Raw genomic sequence first — 14,591 nt, 5'->3', positions numbered from 1 at the left:
TTGCCCAGATCCTTCTGACCCAATTGCTCTCCATAGCGTTATTTTAATGGGATCACTCCATCTGCCTTTATCCAGGTTACTGACCTTTAAAGCCATTGCCCAGCTCTTCATTCTGGGCTGCTCATGGATCCTTGGTCTCCTCCAAGTCGGCCCAGCAGCCACAGTCATGGCGTATTTATTCACCATCGTCAACAGCCTGCAGGGAGCCTTCATCTTCCTGGTGCACTGTCTCCTCAATCGCCAGGTAATTCCCACAGCCCATCAGCGCCCACCCAGCACCTTCACCAGCCTCACGGTGGCCATGTCTGATCTTCTCAGCATTAGTTACATAGTGCAGTGATCATGTCCCTCACTCTTCAGGTGACAGAGGAGTACAGGAGATGGATCAGGGGTTTCCGAACATCCAGCACAAAATCTCAGATGTCCGATTTATCCATGTCTGCTGTCCTCACTACCAGCACCAAGATGGTAAGAGGTCCTCTGCTCTGTTCCAGTACCAGCCTGTGACACAGTAATCTCAAGCTGGGTCTCATTAGTGCTGCAAAGGTGCTTTTCCACCTGAATGACGCAGGATTGGTTATGAGCCAGCTGGGAACCTCACTGAAAGTGTCAGTGAGAGTCGGTCACTATCGAGGAGTATCCTAGATGTCTTAGGCACCAGAACAGAATGTCCTGTCCTGGCACCTCCGTGTTCCCTTCCCTCGGCTCTCCTGGGAGCTCCAGGGGTCACTCACTGTGGACTAGGCAGGCATTGGCTCTTGCAGTGTAATGTTCTGAATAGATCAGATTGTCCCCTGGGCCTGAAACCTTGTCAGTGCAGACGAATCATCCCCAATGGGCAGTGAGCACCGTGAAGAATTTCCCTTGGCACCATTATCCCTATGGGTCAGGATCCAGGGGCTTTGTGTGTCACCTCCCAGAGACAACCCATCAGTTGGCACATTACATTCTCAGTGGCCTTGAAACCTATTGTCATTTTTTTGTTTTTCTTGCCAGGAGTAACCCTTCTGCCAGGCGGAGTTGGCAGCAACCAGGGCCGGGTTCAATACCTAGTGGGTTCCAATACAAAACAGAACCAGCTGGAGCCCCTGTGATGTTGCGCTCCATGTGCTTTATGGAAATATGCTTATGAATAGGACATAACTGGAATGTGCTTTACGCTAAATACTCCTTATGTTGTGTTTTTAGAAAGCTTGTAGTCTACTGAGTGTGTTCATCGTATTTCTTTGCATATATTATTTCTATATCTGGAGTTAGAAGAATAATATATAAACTTGTATCACTGATATAAACATATTAAGTGGAGGCCATTAAGGGTGCTCCAGAAACAATCAGTTGTAAATGGCCTTAGCTATTTGAAAGCCTTCCTGTGTCTGTGTGGGCCAGCCCATGGGGAATGGAGACTAGGGCTCTTACAGTGACATGTGACCATGTCACCTGATAATGAAATCCATCGTAAATCTGGTGTTTTTCCATTTAGAAGGAGGGGTAGGGACCAAGAGAGACAAAAGATTCCTGCCTTCTGCCAAAGCTATAAAAGGGGGTGGAGCAGGACAAAGGGCTGCCAGTCATGAGAAAACCCCTGCTTACCACCTGAGATGTCTGCTGGGTTTAACAAAGACTGTACCTGGTGGAAGGCTTGTGCCCAGACTAGGAAGGAGTCTTATCTGTGAAAGAAGCCTATTGGAACATCTTTGAGGGTGAGATATTACCGGTAATCAGTTTCTTAATATATTTGGCTTAGACTTGCGTGTTTTGTTTTATTTTGCTTTGTGACTTACTTTGTTCTGTCCGTTATTACTTGAAACCCCTTAAATCTTACTCTTTATACTTAATAAAATCACCTTTGTTTATTAATAAACCCAGAGTAAGTGATTAATACCTGGGGGAGCAAACAGCTGAGCATCTCTCTCTATCAGTGACAGAGAGGGTGAACAATTTACAAATTTACCCTGTATAAGCTTTGTACAGAGTAAAACGGATGTATTTGAGGTTTGGATCCCATTGGGAGTTGGGTGTTTGGGTGCTGGAGACAGGTAACCTGCTGAGCTGTTTTTAGTTAAGGTCTGCAGCTTTGGGGGCGTGGCGAAGACCCTGGGACTGTGTTGCAGCAGGCTAGCATGTCTGGCTCAACAAGGCAGGGTTCTGGAGACCCAAGCTGGCAGTGAAACGTGGCTCAGAGGTAATTTCAGCACATCAGGTGACAGGCCGAAGGGGATCTCTGTGACTGAGCCCATTGCACTCCCACCCAGTAATGTGGGAAAACTTCAGACCACCCCAGGTGCTTCTAAGAGGCAATACATTCCCTTCCACAAGTACTGAGTCTGTGTATAACAAAGGGGAAAGGAACCTGGCAGTAATCTGGGAAACCCCACAACCACAATTCGAAAGCTTGTGACCATGACTAAGGCTAAGATATTTTTAGCAAAAATCATGGACTGGTCAGGGGCAATAAAAAAAACTTCATGGAAGCCTGTGACCTGTCCTGACTTCCACTAAAAATATCCTGAAAAAATGGGGAGGCGGGTTCAGCTCAGCACCCACTGATGCTGGAGCTCTGGGGTCCCCCACTGCCGCTGTGGTGAGTGGGAGCTTGGAGGTCCTCTGCACCCATGGCAGCTGAGCAGTTGTGAGGGGTCCAACCACCTGCGATTGCAGGGAGCTCTTGTTCCTCACCACGTGCGGCAAGTGGGAGGTCTAGGTTCCCCCACTCCCAACAGGGGATGGGCTGCTGCGCGGTCCCCTCACCCACCGCAGTGGCTGAGAGCTCCGGGGGGGTCCCCCCTAAGCCTGCCATGGCTGGGCAACCGAAGAGGGTCCTCTGCCACCCACCATGGGGGAGCAGGAGACGCTTGGTGGTGGAGACAGCCTTCCCCATCCATGCCGCAATGCCCCATGCCACTCCCTTCCAGGTAGTCAAGAAGATCAGCATAATCGCGGGCAGCGGGGCCTTGTCAGGTAGGGCCCAGCCCAGTTGTCTGGCTGGGGATGCCCTGTGGCCTTCCTCCCCCATCAGGCTACGGAGCCCCCTGCCCTTTGGTCAGTTCTAGGGTGGAGATTATTAGGGGGAAGACTAATTGGAGGGGAAAAGGCCTCATATCCCTGACCTCCATGGCATAATCATATCCTTAGACATGAGCAAACGCCTACCCCAGAATATATTGGGCAGTGTCCTTTGCCTCAGTTTCTCCCCTTGTGCTGTGAAAGTCCAACAAATTCTCCTTGAACCTGCCTTTGCCCTTTCCCTCCACTGCACCCCACTCACAGTTGCTGTCCTTCGTCGGCGAAGGCCCAGAGTTCAGAGTGTTCACGTGAGTTCAACTCCCACTAGAGGGGTGGGGGGGTGGGGAGATGGCATCGAGAAATGTCTCAGCTGTGGCTGCTGCCACCACATATACAACTGAGGTCAGACCAATATCGGTATAACTACGTCACTGGGGGGAGGGAGGAGAAATCAACATGCTCCCACCCGCTGTGCGATATAATTATACCAACCTGACCCCCTGGATAGACACCACTGCGTTGGCAGGAGAGCTTCTCCCATCGACACAGCTCCTGCCTCTCAAGGAGGTGGATTAACTACACCAATGGGAGAAGCTCTCTCCCGTCAGCTTAGAGCATCTCCATTAAAGTACCACAGTAGCACACTTGCCTCGGTGCAGCTGTGCCGATGCAGCGTGTTAAGTGTAGACGTGCCCTAAGGCTCAGCGGCTAGACCTGGTTCTCAGTGATTTCAGCTCCAGCGATCACTTAAAACAAAGACTCTCCAGTGTGTCTAATCAGCTCTGTCTTTAAACACCTGTCCAGACCCTCTTTCTCTCTCACTCTCAGGGGATTTGGCGTCCCTACCCCACTGCTTAGCGAGTGAGCGTCACTCAGGGCAGGCTAAGCACAGTTCTGCTGCCCTTTCCTCACACAGTCAGGGTGACAACCTGCCATTCCCCTGCACTCCCTGCTAAAGTGATTTGTAACCCGACACCCCACCAAAACGGTCACTTTGGCAAAGCAGTTCCCTCTGCTGAGTTCCTAGGCACAGTAGGGCGCTTAGGCAAACACAGTCTGCTCCTGGAGTCTGTTCCCCCAGCTCATCACTCCATGTCAGAAGGGAGCTCAGTCCGACCCCACCTACACAGCAATGAAGAACGTGGAGGGAAAGCGGAACCTTGTGTGTCTGAAACACCTCCCTGCTCCCGCCCAGCTCCAGACACTGCAGCCTTCGCATGGGAGAGGAAGCTGCTGGTTCATTACAAACAGCTAATTGCTGCTCCTCGAGGTGGGGGAAGGGAGCAGGCTCTGTCTTTCCTGGGCATGGGAAGTCCTGTCAGAACCATCCCCAGCAGCTGGAATATTCCACAGAAAAATCAGGTGTAACCCCATTGAATTCAGTAGAGTTACTCCTGCCCTGCACCCGAGTAAACGAGAGCAGTAGCTGGCCCACCTCAGCACCACACTGGTGTCCCACAGCTCTGACTCGTCTCCCAAAGCCCTGGGAAGTGGCCAGTCTTCAGTCTTAAGGGTGGAGTCTCAGGGGAAGGAATAAGCGACATCCTGGTCAGGAACCCAAAAGGGTAATGTCCCTAGGATTTTACAAGGCCTGGTGGTTGAGGACACACCAAGACCATTTTACCTCCAGAGCAGCATCTGACCCCTTGTTGAGCAGAGGGGCCAGACCAGCCTGTGTTGGACCTGCATCCTAGGACTACCTACCTCTTCTGTAGCTCATTTCCTCAGAAGGTCTCAATGTCCTTTACAAAGGAGGCCATTATCAGTATCCCCATGTTACCTAAGGTTCCTGGGAAGCAAGTGGCAAGTTTTGGAATTGAAGGGCTGGGAAGCGCAGTCTCTGGGGATTGTTAGATAGTGTTGGCAGACTCTCCACACCCGAGTCTGGTGACATGGAGCTGAGCTGCATCCACACTACAAAACGTTTGGGCTCCGACACCCCCCCCCCCCATAGCAGGCTCTGCAAACCTCAGTAAAACTAACTTCCTTGTGGACAGAAGTGGGGCTTGTTCTTAAACCTGAGTCACAGCCCCAGCTTCGTATGCTCTTTAGACATTCCATAGGGGTCTATAGGCATTGTAGGCACACCTCTGGGGGCACGAGACATTCTAGGGGCACCTTACCTCTCTAAAAATTTGTGTGCAACATGAAAATCAGCTGTAGGCTTGGGTTGGGGGGTGGAAGGGGCTGAAAATCCTGTGCCTAGGGGGTGCAAAAGGTGTAAATCCGGCCCTGCCCTCTGGGGCTTGAGATGCTCCCATTTTAAAGGTACAAACTGATGCGGAAACACCTCTCAGGCTCCTGAGTCACTTCGATTTGTCCCTTCATTTTAAGTGCAAAGCTTGTAAGTTTTTTTCACTGCTGCTTCCATTGCTGTTGCTCAGTCTGTTGCTTTGGGCCAGGTTACGTCCCCTTCTGCCAGCAATCATCTTTGAATTCCCTCATTGGTTTGTAGTGTCACTAATCTCCGCTGCAGCACATAGGACATTTCCAACCAATCGCTAGTCAGCTAATGTTTTTAGTTCTTCCACGTACGCAGCTACTGTTTCACCTTGCTCCTCACTCTGCCATGATACTTGAAATGTTCTACGGTAACACTTGGCTGTGGTGTCTATTGCTCTGTTCAGATCTCTTGCAGATCTCCTGCTCCCTGTGAGTGTAACAAACTCCTGAAGAGGGAGTAGGTTTTATTTAAGGAGCCGCTGAGGAATATCAGTTTGTTTAAATTTTATTTTATAATTTCATTTGCAGGGAAATTACTGGCTCAGGCTTTCCATAGATTAATGCCGATCCTCACTTTCTACAGGAAACGTCAATTTTCCCATAAGTCCCCAGTCTTACATTTTCCCTTATCACCAATGTTGTAAAGTGACTGCTTCGTGCAACCAAAATAAGTGCTCAACAGTGCCTGCTGGTAACTCTCTGCTTCATTAAATGCATCCTCACAGAATGAGTCTACAGGCACTGGAAGCCCAGTGGATCAACGCCTCTCCCTCCCTCCCAGCACCTCCCACCCACTGCAATCAGCTGTTCAGTGGCATGCAGGGCAGGAGGGGGTAGAGTGGGGAGGGACAGCATGGGAGGGGTCAGGGGTACGTGCTTGGTGGAAACAGGTGGAGTGGGCTAGGTCCTGGGACAGAGCTACGGTAGGAAGAGTTGGAGTTGGGGTGGGGGGTTGGGGGAAAATGGTGGAGTGGGAGTCAAGCACCCCCCCAGACAAGCCCAAAACTGCCAACATTAGCCCCTCCCTGATCTCTCACATCAGATAGGACCCAGCACAAGCCCCCCCACTCCCCAAGCAGTCCTGCTTTGGGCCCAGAATGAGGCTGAGGGCCCCTCGCCCCTGCAAAGGGTGTTCTGCGCACAGCGAGATGGGGGAAGGAAACTAAAATTCTTCCCGGCAGGTTGCCACGTAATCCAGAAATCTAACTGTGACCCAAGTCCCTGCTGATGCCAACTGGTAGGAAGCACTGGGGACATTGGGGTTACATGGATCCCCTTGGACATACTAGTCCATCAAAGCATGTCACGTGAGGGTGCTAAGGAAAACCAGTGTCACACTGGTCACCGTAATCGTTGTGAGACGTCTGTGTGGAAAATAGGGGAACAGGTATGTACAGATCCTGGCACTTATCGCCTCTAGGTCTGTGAGTTAAGGCAGGTCACCAAACAGCAATGCACTTACACCGGCTACGGGATGGGGGAAGAGATACTTATCTCACTTGGGTTTGTCACGTCTGAATGAAGGACTGGATGGTTCACCACCGGCGCCCATTTACAGTCTGAGCACAATGCTAATCATTAACCTGCAGAGAACATAAGAACAAACAAACATAAAACCAACCATTCTGGGTTAGACCAAAGGTCCATCTAGCCCAGTTTCCTGTCTTCCGAGAGTGGCCAATGCCAGGTGCTCCAGAGGGAATGAACAGAACAGGTAACCATCAAGTGATCCATCCCCTGTCGCTGAAGGAACAGCAATGGACACCGTTTAGAGTCAAGCAGCAGGGTTTATTACACACAGCGCTGGTGTCAATTTGCTTATTAGGCTCTGAGACCCTGCAAAACAATTAAGTTGCAATAGATTATACAGGGTGCTCATTGGGCGGAGAGAAGTGAGCGGGTGGAAGGTCCCAAGCCCCTGGATAGGTTCTAGCAGCAAGACAAGATAAGCACAATAAGCCAATAGTTGAAATGATTATATAACGGCTCCGCCCATGGCTCAGGTTAACATATTGCTAAAACAGAGGCACTTTCCCTCAAACTATTCCTATTATAAGTATAAGTTAAATCCTAATTTTGGGGTCCAGGGGAAATGAGGTAGCAGCTCTCCCGGTTGACCAACAGGTACATTCCTGAAGATTTAAAGTGAAGCAACAGCAATTAGTATTCAACAGTAACAATTGTTTATAGTTTTACCCTTGCATTTCTGTGAATTGGGATTGGCATACATCTGTGAGGGGAGGGTGTGATAACTCAGGTCAGTCATCTTAGGTCTCTCCCTAAACTCTGTCTGGCATCTGAGGAGTATTGTACCACTATCTTCTTCCTGCACCAGAAAGCTAACCTGGAGGCCCCTCTCAGCACTTTGTGTTTCTGTAACTTATGATAAGAGCACCCAATTATGGCTCACCATCTGGAGTTATGGTGACTCCGCTTGTCTAGTTGAAACACACAAGGTTGTCTGTCTACCCCAGCTTTCTTCTAGCCATATATTGTTCCTTGTTAGCTGGCCCTCATGCCCCAGACCAAGCTGTGGACTATATGAAAAGTTCTTAACAGAAACTCTGGTTAAGATCTTACATATACATTCATGGATTTTGGCCCTTCAGTCCCCTAGTCCCAGCTTCTGAGATTGCAGGAAACACCAAGACAAAAGGGGTTATCCTGTTTAGTAGTCAGAGAATGAATGTTTGGAGCTATATCTGGGGTGCAGATTGTTGTGTATTTGGTTGTCATGGTTTCTGTTGCTATGGCAACTGAGTTAGAGTATTATGGTCTGTAAATAAAATGGTGGTTTTGTTAGCTGTCTGCTCTCTGGCCTCAAGTGATTTCTTCCTAAACTGGCTGCCCCCAAGGATATAACAAGTGGCGAGGGTGAGAATCCGGTGCTGCTCCAGTAACAGAAGGAAGTAGAAGTCAAGGTAAAGAACAAACAAACAAAAAAGCTGCTTCTTTGCACTGACTGTGAAAGTGAAACTAAAATCATGGCTACTCTGACCAGGCCTCTGGAGCCTTTTGATGAGAATACAGAGCAGTGGCATGTGTATACTGAGCGTTTTGAGCTTTTTTTTATTGCAAATGACATTACAGAAGCAAAGAAGGTGCCAATATTCTTAAGTGTTGTAGGAGCTAAAACCTACTCCCTGCTACACAGCTTACTACACCCTGTTAAGCCAGCAACTAAACCTTACAGTGACATTGTGGAAATCCTGGGGTCCCATTTTTCCCCAAAACCACTGGTAATTGCTGAAAGATATAGGTTCCACAAAAGAGACCAAAAGGAAGATGAAACAGTTGTACAATTTGTAGCCATTCTAAAAAAGCTAGCAGAACACTGTGAATTTAAAGAAATGTTACATGATGCCCTGCGTGACAGGTTAGTGTGTGGTCTGTACAGTGAAGCTATACGGAAGCGTCTACTGACAGAGGCTCAGCTTACCTTACAGAAGGCTGTTGATATTGCTGTCTCCATGGAACTGGCTACAAGGGAGGCACAATACATCGGTGCACCCCCTAGGGTGCAAAAAGTGTCACAAGAACCGACCCACAAAACTGTGCAGAATCAAGAATGTTACCGCTGTGGTAAGCCAGGACACCAGGCATCAGAATGCTGGTGTAAGGACCTGGTGTGTCGACACTGTGGCAAAAAGGGACACATTGAGTGTGCCTGTAAACAAAAGAAAAAGAGGCCTGTGGTCTGGCCGACAAAAAGAGGAACCTTGCATACTCTAGAGCAGACCCAGGATGATCAAGGAGACACCTCATCACAAGAGGAAGTGCCACTGCATGTTTTGTCTTTGGCAGCGGGCTCACATGAATACTGGGTAACCCCCTTATTGGAGGGCAAACCTATACGCATGGAACTGGACACCGGTGCAGCTGTCTCGCTGGTCTCTGAGACTGTGTATAAAGAAAAGCTACAGCATCTTCCGCTTAAGGCAACAAAAACTGTTCTGAAGACGTATACGGGAGAAGCTGTGCCCATGGTCGGCACTATTGATGTTAAGGTGGAGCTCAATGGACAGGCCGCTAGATTGCCACTGTTTGTGGTGAGAGGTAACTACCCAGCCTTAATGGGTAGGTCTTGGCTTGGGAAGATTCAACTGAACTGGGCAGAAGTGCACCGGATGACTAAAGAAGAAACCAGTCTAACCCCTATACTAAGGAAACATGCTGCTGGTTTTGGAGATGATTTGGGAAGTATGAAGGGAATCACTGTGACATTGAACATTAAACCTGGCAGTCCACCAAAATATCTGAAAGCCCGAACTGTGCCATATGCCATCAGGCCAAAGGTTGAAGCAGACCTGGAGCGCCTGGTCACCAATGGAGTCCTAATACCAGTTACCCATAGCTCATGGGCCACTCCTATCGTTCCAATAGTGAAGAAAGATGGCTCTCTCCGGATTTGCGGTGATTTTAAAGTCACTGTCAACCCAGTGTTGTGTGCAGAGCAATACCCGCTTCCCCGCATCGATGACCTCTTCGCAGGCCTGGCTGGGGGACAAAAGTTCAGTAAGATTGATCTGAGTCAAGCATATTTACAGATGCACGTCGATGAAAAGTCCCAAGAGCTGTTGACTATTGTGACTCATAAGGGGCTTTATCGATACTGTCGCCTACCCTTCGGAATAACATCGGCTCCCGCCCTGTTCCAGAGAGCTATGGACCAGATCTTGTGTGGCTTGTCAGGAGTTCAGTGCTATCTGGATGACATCCTGGTCACTGGAAGAAATGAAGAGGATCACTTAAAGAATTTAGAGGCTACCCTACAAAGATTGGAAGAGTATGGCCTACGAGTTTGCAAAGACAAGTGTGAATTCTTCAAGCCCTCTGTTGAATATTTGGGACACATCATCGATTCTGCAGGTCTTCATAAGGCCCCTGCAAAAGTTAAAGCTATTGTGGAGGCTCCCCCACCACGAAATGTAAGCCAGCTGCGCTCGTTTCTAGGACTACTGAACTATTATGGAAAGTTCATCTCACAGTTAGCCACACTGCTAAAACCACTTCACGAGCTCCTTGGGCAGAACAAGGCCTGGAAGTGGACTGAAGCCTGTGATGTTGCATTTAACAAAGCTAAGGATGCATTGTTAAATTCTGAAGTTCTAACGCACTTTGATCCATCCTTACCCCTGCAATTGGCCTGCGATGCCTCCCCTTATGGAGTGGGAGCAGTCGTGTCACACATTATGCCTTCGGGAGAAGAGAGACCTATTGCTTTTGCTTCACGCACTCTAAGCAAAGCAGAAACTAACTACGCCCAAATCGAACGGGAGGCATTAGGAATTGTTTTGGAATTCGGAAGTTTCATCAGTACCTCTTTGGGCGAAAGTTTACTCTTCTTACAGACCATCGACCTCTGACGTCAATTTTGGACCCTACACAGGCATTCCCCCATTAGCTGCTAGTCGTATGCAACGTTGGGCATTGTTACTTTCAGCACACACATATGAAATTAAATATCGGAAATCCACTCTGCACGGCAATGCAGATGGCCTCTCGAGGTTGCCTTTGCCGGTCAAACATCAAGATAGCGCCCAAAGGAAATCTTCTACTTTGAACAGGTAGAGAATACACCCATCACTGCTACTCAGATAAAGAAAGCAACTCGCGTTGACCCAGTATTGTCCCAAGTTATGGACCTGGTGATGCATGGAAAATCTCGACAAACCTCTCCGGTCTCATCCGACCTTGTTCCCTACATGTCCAAACGGATGGAGTTATCGGTCCAATCTGGTTGTTTGTTGTGGGGGAGACGTGTCATTATTCCACCACCACTGAGATCACAGATGTTAGAACAGCTACATTCCGGTCACTGTGGAATAGTGCGCATGAAGGAAATTGCACGAAGCTATTTTTGGTGGCCTGGATTGGACAGCGCTATTGAAGAGAAGGCAAAAGCTTGTATGTCATGTCAGGGTGTGAGGAATGCACCCCAGTGGGCACCCCTACACCCATGGGACTGGCCTGAAAACCCGTGGCAACGTATTCACGTTGACTTTGCTGGCCCCCTTGAAGGAAGCATGTTCTTGGTGGCAATAGATGCCCATTCTAAATGGCCAGAAGTCTCTATAATGCAGTCCACTTCTGCAGAGAGTACTATCCAAAAACTACGAGGACTCTTTAGTCGTTTTGGTCTGCCAGAACAACTTGTGAGCGACAACGGACTGCAGTTCGTTTCTCAGGAGTTTCAAAATTTTATGAAGGCAAATGGGATACACCACATCACGTCAGCACCATATCATCCGTCCACCAACGGATTAGCTGAAAGATTTGTGCAGACAATGAAAAACGCTTTGAAATCAGCAAGGGGACAACACTCCATTCAAAAGCGTCTTGATATCTTCTTACTTTCCTACAGAAACACCCCTCATGCTACGACCCAGGCATCCCCAGCCTTTCTAATGTTGGGACGACAGCTGCGCACTTGCTTTGATCTGCTGAAACCTTCTGAACCCCGACAAACTGTGCAACATCAGCAGCAATATCAAGTCATCAGACGGGCACCCAGAGCAAAAGACCGAACCTTTAGCCCGGGACAGCCAGTTTTGGCTCGGAATTATACTTCCAGAGCTAAATGGGTTCCGGCCACAGTCATCACTCAAACAGGACCTGTTTCCTACACAGTCCGGACTGCAGAGAATGTTACCTGGAGGCGACATGTAGATCAGCTGTTGCCAGGTCATGCCAGTCCTCAGGACCCATCTGCAGTTGAGGGGTCTGACTTCACCTCTTCTGGTGAGGCACCGAATCACGAGTCACCTGTTCCTGACTGTTCTCCTCCATTACTGCCGGCGGCTGAGATACCCCTTTGCCCAGCACGAGCTGATACCACCTCCTCACCCATTCGTGCTGCGGACCCTGAGCCCCTAGTGCTTTCGGGTGCAATAACACCAGAAGTTCGCCGTAATCCACCTAGAGACAGAAGGCCTCCTCATCGGCTGGATCTCTAGCTAGGGCGAACCCACGGTTATGGGGCAAAATAATCCCCAGGGTTTAGCCGGGAATGGAGGCAGTCTACCCTCCTTCTCTAGTCTAGTGTGTGTTTGTTTGTTTTTATTTAGGGGATGTTCTTATTAGGGGGGGAGGAATATGTTGTGTATTTGGTTGTCATGGTTTCTGTTGCTATGGCAACTGAGTTAGAGTATTATGGTCTGTAAATAAAATGGTGGTTTTGTTAGCTGTCTGCTCTCTGGCCTCAAGTGATTTCTTCCTAAACTGGCTGCCCCCAAGGATATAACACAGATGAACCCCCAGTGATTCCTTCAATCTGTCTGGACAAGCCACCAGCAGGCTTGATCTTCTGAGAAAAGATCTCCGCCTGACTGGTTGCAAGTGCCAGGAAAAGCCCTTGGGCTAAGCTATCTTGTAGGAGACAGGAGAATGGCTTGGTAGTGAAGCTTCGGCTCTAGAAAGTGTGTTAGGATTTTGTTCTCTATGTGTAACTGTGATGCTGGCAAACCAGATGTCAGCTCTGCAGGGCTTTAGGCCTCAGCCAAGCACTGACAAATTCATTGCTGACAACCAGTCCCACTTACCTATGTGTTAGCAGGGTTCTAGATGGGTACTGGATTTATGACAATGTGTTTAGTGTTTCTTGGTAGTCCCCGATCCGATGATGACAAATCTGCGCAGCTCATCTATTGTTGATCTCATGGTGTGCCTCTGATGACTATACAAGCCAAGTCTAGAGGTGCACATTTTGCTGCAGATGGTGCATGGGAAGTTCGCGGTCAGTGGATTGTGCGCTGCTGATGCTCTGTGATGTCATTCGCGTGCCTCTTGTAGACGCCGGCAGTGGTCTTCTTCAAAGGCGATGCAGGTCTTTCTAACTGTTGCATGCCACTGTGTTCTGTCGCTGGCTCAAGGTCCCTAGGTTTGATACTGCTGTACTGCAGATTGGCTTTGATGGTGTCCTTATAACATTTCTGTGGATGACCGATATGCCGGATGCCCCGGGAGAGCTCACCATACAGAAGCTGGTGGGGGATTCTGTTGGCATCCATGCGGCTGACATGACCAGTCCAACGTAGCTGCGACTTCATGATCATCATTTCGATGCTTGTCATCTGTGCTCTCTCAAGGACCTTGAGATTGGGCACTTTGTCTTGCCAGCGGATCTTCATGATGTTGTGGAGGCAGAGCATGTGGAATGCTTCAAGCTGCTTGATGTGACGCCTATATAGTGTCCATGTTTCGCACCCATACAAAAGAGATGAGAGAACAACAGCTCTGTACACAAGCAGTTTTGTTGACATCCAGATGTTGTGGTGGTTTAAAACTTTGACACACAGACAGCCAAGTGCCTGGCTTGCTTTGGATATTCGTGCGTTGATCTCATTATCCAGTGATCCATCACTGTGTAACCCCCAAGGAGATTCCTGGAGCTCTGTCTGCTGGCAGCTCAGGGAGGAGGAGCCAAGGCAACCTCAGAGTCTGCCCAGCAACCAATAGGGGAGTGGAGATGCCCCTCCCAGGGAGTTGAGGAGAGGGAGAAGCCATTTTGAGGGGAGGCTGGAGCCAGCCAGGGCAAAGGCCAAACAGGCTTTGAGGGGAGCTGGTGAGTCCCAGGCCTGCAAGCAGGGTTCCCCCTGAGAACTGGCCTCTAGGGACCTGACACCAGATTCCCCAGCTGGGTTTTCCTTCCTCACGGATGATTCCCAATTGTTATGTTTGCTGAGAAATTTCCCCAGCCAGGCTGGGTTCGCCTCCAGCTCCCCTGGTGAGACCAGTCCCCACATGGTCAGCACTGCTAGTCCAAGGCTGATTCCTGCCTGAGGAGGATCCCTGCCAGTGGACAGCAGCCCCTGAAATCGTCCAGCGTCATCCTCAACCCTGAAGATCATTTGTGGAGTTCGTGAGTGCCTTGTCTTTAGTTAGTTAGTCAGGGAATTTGTTTTGGGGACCCTCTACTCCCTGAACTGTGTCCTCAAGCCAGGGAGTGAGGGTTTGAGGATTTTATAATTTACCGCTTATTACACCTGTGGAGGGATTCACCACCTCCTCCCACTTGTGGGTCTTTTGGGCTGTACTGAACCCAGTCAGCCGCACTGCTACACCTCTGCAGAGAATTGTATCGGTCATCAAGGGCCCCAGCAAGGTACGCGTACCAACAGGACACTAGTTTTGCATTTGTTACATCCAGACACGGGTATTTTAAGTGTGGGCACCGGTGACCCTAAAAATAGTGTTTCCCCTGTTATGTTGTATTGTTGCCTGTTTAATATAATTGTTGTGTTGAATATATTTTTATGTGTTGTGTTATTTCTTGGAAGTCTCCAACTATCTGGCAAATAAGTGGGGATTCCTCTGTAGTTAGAATTTTCCGCCCAAGCTGCCCTGGTGACTCTGCCAGGAAGGAG

General features: G+C 49.2%; 1 protein-coding gene and 1 long non-coding RNA gene across 19 annotated transcripts in view; one reads left to right on the top strand and one right to left on the bottom strand.

The window, feature by feature from the left end:
- Positions 1-1,861, top strand: part of LOC120391363 (adhesion G protein-coupled receptor E3-like) — a 50,205-nt gene extending 48,344 nt beyond the window's left edge. For all 18 annotated transcript variants that reach the window (XM_039514955.1, XM_039514939.1, XM_039514951.1 and 15 more), the window contains 3 exons: positions 76-244; positions 361-468; positions 997-1,861. In XM_039514955.1, coding sequence (XP_039370889.1) covers positions 76-244; positions 361-468; positions 997-1,002 — 283 coding nt within the window. In that variant the 3' untranslated portion in view covers positions 1,003-1,861. The remainder of the gene's footprint in view (positions 1-75; positions 245-360; positions 469-996) is intronic.
- A 3,435-nt stretch (positions 1,862-5,296) lies between these two features.
- On the bottom strand, positions 5,297-7,931 carry LOC120391429. The gene is made up of 3 exons (XR_005591303.1): positions 7,637-7,931; positions 6,726-6,809; positions 5,297-5,672 (listed from the first exon to the last, which is right to left on the bottom strand). It is a non-coding gene; the product is annotated as an uncharacterized LOC120391429 (long non-coding RNA).
- Between the last annotated feature and the right edge of the window lie 6,660 nt (positions 7,932-14,591).

Source organism: Mauremys reevesii, linkage group 25, assembly GCF_016161935.1.
Source record: "Mauremys reevesii isolate NIE-2019 linkage group 25, ASM1616193v1, whole genome shotgun sequence".
NCBI lineage: Eukaryota > Metazoa > Chordata > Testudines > Geoemydidae > Mauremys > Mauremys reevesii.
Note: the sequence above shows the minus strand (reverse complement) of the source record. Positions and strands in the feature narration are given on the sequence as shown.